The sequence below is a fragment of the Cetorhinus maximus genome, chromosome 21, assembly GCF_964194155.1.
Source record: "Cetorhinus maximus chromosome 21, sCetMax3.hap1.1, whole genome shotgun sequence".
NCBI lineage: Eukaryota > Metazoa > Chordata > Chondrichthyes > Lamniformes > Cetorhinidae > Cetorhinus > Cetorhinus maximus.
Window position 1 is genome coordinate 38232173 of NC_135899.1, and position 3222 is coordinate 38235394.

The following is a 3222-nucleotide window of genomic DNA, read 5'->3' on the forward strand; positions in this document are numbered from 1 at the left end:
ATTACAACAGTGACTACACTTCAAAAGTACTTCATTGGCTGTGAAGTGATTATGGACACCCTGAGATTCTGAAAGTTGATATATATATAAATGCAAGTCTTCCTTTCTTTGGGAAACATTCTGCTTCCTGTGAACTGGAAATTATAAACCCATTGATGGAGAAATTTTCCCAGCCCACAGTGACACGGACCATATATTGTGTACAGGACTCTTACTGTAGGCTCCTGAGTGTTTCAATGAATAGGAACACATCATGTGACAAATCAGATAGTTTGAGTGAAGCTAAAAATAAAATTTATTGTGAGTTATAAATCTGTACAGAAGATTGATTAAACTGCAGACAAACAACAACACAATATTCAGCTTACATCAAAATTTGAATCAACCAAAATAACAAAGCATTTGAAAATGACTCAAGATCTTTCCCAGAACATGAAATGAATCTTGGAAGAGTGTAAGGTGAACATATCACACCGATATTACCTCGAGGTACAATGGGCTGAGGGAACTCAGGTCTGTAGAGACTCACCCCCACTCCCTCACCATACTCAGGATAGTAGTCCTTCCAGACAAGAGAGTACAAACATTCCCCATGGTATTAGTCAAACACCCGTCACCTGAAGAGGATCTGTCTATAATTCACATCACCAACTAAAGCAGGGTCTGATTCTACCCCATACCCATTCCTGAGAGCTGGCTCACTTTACTAGCACACACACACACACACACACACTCACATCAGGGGAAACTCAGAATATGACAGGCAGAAGTTTCTTTAAAATGTGCTTTAGTCTGCCTCCTAATTCTGATGTGACACCAAACTTTAGTGCAACAGGATGGAGCATGTTCCGTTATACAAACACATGCAGAATTCAAGAGATTGAGAGTGGTTTGCAAGTCAGAGTGAGTAATCGGTGAAATAATCCTGACTCACGTCACACTGGAAGGGTTTGTCTCCCATATGGGTTCACTGATGTTCCAGGAGGTACAACAACTGTGTGAAGGTTTTATTACAGAATTCACACTGATAGGGCTTCTCCCCTGTGTGAGTACATTGATGGACCAGGAAATATGCTGACTGTATGAAAGCCTTGTTACACACCTCACACCTGAATGGTTTTTCCCCACTGAATCCTCTGGTGTACCAAGATGATGAAAGACGTCTCGAAAGTTTTATTCCAAACTTCACCCTTGAAGGGTCACTCCCCTGTGTGGATCCTCTGATGGAGCAGGAGTTTCGATGACTGTGAGAAGGATTTGTTACATACCCCGCATCTGAATGGCTTAGCCCCTGTGTGAATGCGTTGGTGTACACGGAGGCTCGATGATACCGAGAAGGATTTGTTACATACCTCGCATGGAAATGGTTTCTCTCCTGTGTGACTACGTTGGTGGGCGCGGAGGTTCGATGACTGTGAGAATGATTTGTCGCACACTTCACACATGAATGGTTTCTCTCCTGTGTGAACACGTTGGTGTGCACTAAGGTTTGATGACTGCGAGAATGATTTGTCACACACCTTGCACGTGAATGCTTTCTCCCCAGTGTGAATACGCCGATGCATCAGGAGTTTGGAGTAGTGGGTAAAAGCCTTCTCACAAATCTCACATCTAAAAGGTTTCTCCCCTGTGTGAATCCTCTGGTGTATCAGAAGCCTTGTAGATATTGCAAAAGCTTTATTGCAAACCTCACACTTGAATGGTTTTTCCCCTGTGTGGACTGTCTGATGGCGCAAAAGTCTTGATAACTGAGAGAATGATTTGTCACACGTCTCGCACGTGAATGGTTTCTCCCCTGTGTGAATGCGTTGGTGGACACGGAGGGTTGATGACGACGAGAATGATTTGTCACACACCACGCACATGAATGGTTTCTCTCCTGAGTGAATGCGTTGGTGTACGCGCAACTCACATGACTTGGAGAAGGCTTTGTCACACACATCACAGGCAAATGGTTTCTCTCCAGTGTGACTGCGTTGGTGTATACGGAGGTAAGATGACATAGAGAATGATTTCTCGCACACATCACACGTAAATGGTTTCTCCCCGGTGTGAATGCGTTGGTGTATACGGAGATTCGATGACTGTGAAAACGATTTGTCACACACTTCACATGTGAATGGTTGTTCCCTTGTGTGGATGCGCCCGTGAACCACCAGTGCCGAGGACTGTACAAAGCCCTTGTTACACACATCGCACTTGAACGGCTTCCGCCCTGTGTGAATGCGTTTGTGTGCGTGGAGGTTTGACGACTGTGAGAATGATTTGTCACATGCCTCACACTTGAACGGCTTCTCCCCACTGTGAATGCGTTGGTGATTCATGAGCGTCGATGACCGTGTGAAGGCTTGGTTGCACACCTCACACTTGAATAGTTTCTCTTCCATGTAGCTGTCCTTGTCTTACGGGTGGGTCAACAGATGACACTTAGGTGTTGGGAGATCTTACAAGCCTGTGGAGCCCTCCTCACACTTGAACAGCCTCTCACCTGTAAGAATGAGTCAGTGATTCATGAGGCTGGATGAATGACTGAAGCTCTCACCACACTTGGAGCCCACTCACATTTCTTCCCAGCCTCACCCTGACAGATCGCCCACAGCCGAACCTTCGGAAAGGCTGGTTCTGAATGAAGGCTCCACACCACTGACCAGTTTCAAATCTGATGATATGTCAAAGCTCCCCTGACCCAACTGATTTCTAGATGATGGTTTCACTGCCCAACCTTCTCTGTGTTGAGCAATGCTGTGAAGGGACTGGACATCTTCCCACAGTTGTGCAGTTGTTCCTTGGGTGATGGTCAGGATCTATCTGCGGTGTCTATCCTCTCTGTATTCTCTTGTGTAGTACGGTGCAATCCTTCTGTAAAACAGGAAAAGGAAACATGATTTCCTCCAACTCTCTCTCCTTTGCTGAAGGGGCTGACTCCTCAGTTAGAGACTGTTCCACAGTGAGTGCCAGGCTGCTATTCCGCTGTGTGGGGGATCAGATACAAATCCTTTCTTTTTCCTCACTTGACTGTCACACACCCTCTCTTTCCAGTAGGAACACTGGATAGTGACCAGGAGCAGACAACATGGCTACTTCTTTTCCTCCGCCCAGACCCCCATCTTCCCAGGCACCGTGAGGACAATGGAAAAGACAGTCGGGTAGAGTGTAAAATGGACCAAATGTAAAATCAATCCAATATTAGTTTGAGTTGTGTTTAATATCAAAATGACTCAT

At 45.4% G+C, this 3222-nt stretch overlaps 1 protein-coding gene across 1 annotated transcript; it reads right to left on the minus strand.

The window, feature by feature from the left end:
• Positions 1-271: 271 nt before the first annotated feature.
• LOC144695224 (uncharacterized) lies at positions 272-2868 on the minus strand. The gene has a single exon (XM_078566120.1). The coding sequence runs from the start codon at positions 2385-2387 to the stop codon at positions 1200-1202; it is 1188 nt and encodes a 395-aa protein (XP_078422246.1). The 5' UTR covers positions 2388-2868; the 3' UTR covers positions 272-1199.
• Between the last annotated feature and the right edge of the window lie 354 nt (positions 2869-3222).

Coding starts and splice junctions, on each gene's coding strand:
- LOC144695224 (XM_078566120.1), bottom strand. CDS start 2,387: ATGGAAGAGAAACTATTCAAGTGTGAGGTGTGCAACCAAGCCTTCACA.